The sequence below is a fragment of the Drosophila virilis genome, unplaced genomic scaffold, assembly GCF_030788295.1.
Source record: "Drosophila virilis strain 15010-1051.87 unplaced genomic scaffold, Dvir_AGI_RSII-ME tig00001170, whole genome shotgun sequence".
Lineage (NCBI taxonomy): Eukaryota > Metazoa > Arthropoda > Insecta > Diptera > Drosophilidae > Drosophila > Drosophila virilis.
Genome location: NW_027212828.1, coordinates 887,202 through 890,218, shown reverse-complemented (window position 1 = coordinate 890,218; position 3,017 = coordinate 887,202). Strand labels below are relative to the sequence as shown.

Sequence of the window (3,017 nt, the reverse complement as noted above, 5' to 3'; positions counted from 1 at the left end):
GCAGATCGGAGTACCTGAAAGGATTCATACAGACTCATATATTATATTTTTTTACATTGCCGCTTTATTTCCCTTTTTATACCCTGAACCCGTTAAAAATGGGTATAAGGGTATACTATATTTGTGCAAAACCCAAATGTATGTAACAGGCAGAAGGAAGCATCTCCGACCCCATATTATATATATATTCTTGATCAGCACCAATAGCCGAGTCGATCTAGCCATGTCCGTCTGCCTGTCTGTCCGTCTGTCCGTATGTATGAACGCAAGGATCTCAGAACTATAGGTTCTATAGACCTAGACACCTTGAAATTTTAGATGTAGGTGCTACTAGTGCGGAGATCGAGTTTGTTTCCGATAATCGATAACTTACTCCGTTTCTAAGCAATCGATAAACTTCGATATCGACATCCTATTTTTTATGCAATTTTGGTAAATAATTAGAGCTAGAGTCAGCAAACTTGACACAGCTTCTAAAATAGAATATTTATATGCATTTGATGTTGGAAGAAGAGGGTTCAGGGTATCTCCTAGTCGGAAGCTCCCGACTGGAACCATTTACTTGTTATGGTTTTAAAATTCCCACATGCAGTCGGTTTTCACTTGGCTCTCTTTTTTTCTTTTTTAATCTCTCTACAACAAACACAGTTCTCTTTTTTTAAAATGCCCAGAGCCCGGCTTAGAAGCATGCCCCTTAAGCATGAATGGAAATCGGTCTTTATATATATAAATATATATACTTAATCACTAACCATACAAACATACTAAAGGAATTATCGAAACACGATACATCGCAGCGATGGAACCGTAATTCTTGCGATTTGCTACATATGCACAATTATCAACGGGTTTGGTATGTTCATGTGCAAAATGGGTATTTTCCATGCCTGTTGTAGGTTAGAGTACTTAAATGTGGTATGTGTGCATGAAAACCTTTTGGACTGGCCAAGCTTACACACTTTATATATGGAAAAATTATTAATGCGTTTTTGTGCCTGTTGGTTGCCTGCCTGCCTGCCCGATGCAATTTTGACAAGATTCGAAGTTTTGGCGATTTCTGAATTTTGAGCTCTGCACACACACAAACGCACACATATAAAATATATAAATATAAATATAAATATATTTAGATAATTTCAGTTTTTATTAAAGAAAAATAGATCAAACTCTTCTCGTTAAGCCTGACTAAACAAGGAAACATATGATGGAACATTTGAATGTGTCTGCATTTCGCTGCCGCAGGCTCAAAACGCACACAATTAAAGAAAAAATCTATGGCTCTATGAAAAGCTATGCAGGGATAAAAAGAGCATAAAAGTGCAGAAAACAATGAGTTAGAGCAAATCAGAAACTAACATACATATATAATTAAAATGCAATCAGCAACTGCGACGTTATGCGCTGAGCGAGATGCGGATTCATACTGAATGTTCGACATTCGAGGCCGGGTTCGGCTGCCACTCCAAGCACATAAAAATGGTCGCAGGTATCCTTGGTGTTCCCTCGCTGCAATTTATCGTGTTTCGATTATTCGGCTGTTTGATGTAGTTATGCATTATATGGCTAGTGATTTAATATTATACAACAGTAATTATTATTTTCATAAATATTTTTACTTTACTTATTTATTTGATATATATATTTTTAAAGATAAAATTATAATATATTTATTTATTATATAAAAAGTAATATGACATTCTTAATACTGATAAATATTAATTGATTAGATTAGATTAGATTAGATAATGGTGAAAGGCGGATGCAAGTCAGGATTTGTGTGATGGCAGGTGTCCATATGGCCGATTTAAAACAGTTGGGCAGAGGCCCGTTGGGGTGGACCTTAACAGAGTTTCACCTTATGTATATTGGCAGGTTGGCCGATTGTGTGTTCGGAAAGTAACCGAAACTCCTAAGTCGATTTTAAAACAATTATTTTTGTTAACTGATTATTCTGTTCTGTCTTAAAGACACATACATGGCAAATTAAAAAAGTAATATAAAGTATATATGAAGATACAATATAAGAAATTTGTTGTTCCCAAAATAAAAAACAGTGCTCAAGCTATTTGAATGCTTTTCAAATTTTGAGTAACCAACATTATTATTAAATTATTATGTTCTAGATATTTATTCCTTAAATTCCTAATAGGTATTTCGCATAAAGAAAATTCTCAAGCAATTACTGAACATATAATAATTTATGTTCCACATAAGTGTTAAAGCATTGTTAACTGAAAATATCGGAAAATATCGATACATTGTCAATTCATTGTAAACACCAAAGAAACCATGAGAACATGGTCGTCTAAAAAATTTGTCTTGATTTCTTGTTGTCTCATATATCTCTAAAATAATCAATAACTCGAGTTCTTGCCGATCTCAATATCCAGTTCTTGATTCTGATTAAAAATGGGAAGAAGAAAATCTAAAAGAAAACCTCCACCTAAAAGAAAAAACATTGAGCCTTTGGATCAACAATTTAACTGCCCATTTTGTAATCATGAAAAGTCATGTGAAGTAAAAATGTAATTTGTACGTATGATTTAAAAAATTGTCCAACTTTTTTAATGCCTCCATGCAAATATTTCAGGGATAAAGGACGGAACACTGCTAAAATAACATGTCGCGTTTGTCTAGAGGATTTTCAAACTGGGATAAACTTTCTGTCAGAGCCAATAGATGTATATAACGATTGGGTGGATGCATGTGAAACCGCAAATTAAATTTATTATATAAACGATTAAAATACAGTAGGCAAACCCATTGAATAATCAAGTATGGGAAAATACGATTACATTAAAATTTTTAAAGGAACGACAATGATCATTTTAATGTCTTAAATTCTACGAATTTTGGCGTTGACTAGCTTATATGCATACATCAGCGTTAGCATTTGTAGAGGGTAATATAATTTGTCATAGCCATATCCGTCTACCACTACTATTCTCTTAGTTTTAAAGCAAACTTAATACGTTGCAAAGGTTTGTATTTCTGTTGGAAGCGCATCATATGTACAT

At 33.7% G+C, this 3,017-nt stretch overlaps 1 protein-coding gene across 2 annotated transcripts; it reads left to right on the top strand.

The window, feature by feature from the left end:
- The first annotated feature begins 2,171 nt into the window (after positions 1-2,171).
- LOC6636762 (transcription elongation factor 1 homolog) lies at positions 2,172-2,814 on the top strand. Of its 2 annotated transcripts, none has more exons than XR_011417134.1 (2): positions 2,172-2,532; positions 2,591-2,814. XR_011417134.1 is itself a non-coding variant. In XM_002060178.4 (2 exons), exons 1-2 carry the CDS (start codon positions 2,410-2,412, stop codon positions 2,721-2,723), a joined length of 249 nt encoding a protein of 82 aa, XP_002060214.1. In that variant the 5' UTR covers positions 2,262-2,409; the 3' UTR covers positions 2,724-2,814. The 2 variants fall into 2 exon arrangements, 1 of the variants encoding a protein (XP_002060214.1); XM_002060178.4 differs by having other exon boundaries at positions 2,262-2,525.
- The last annotated feature ends 203 nt before the right edge of the window (positions 2,815-3,017 follow it).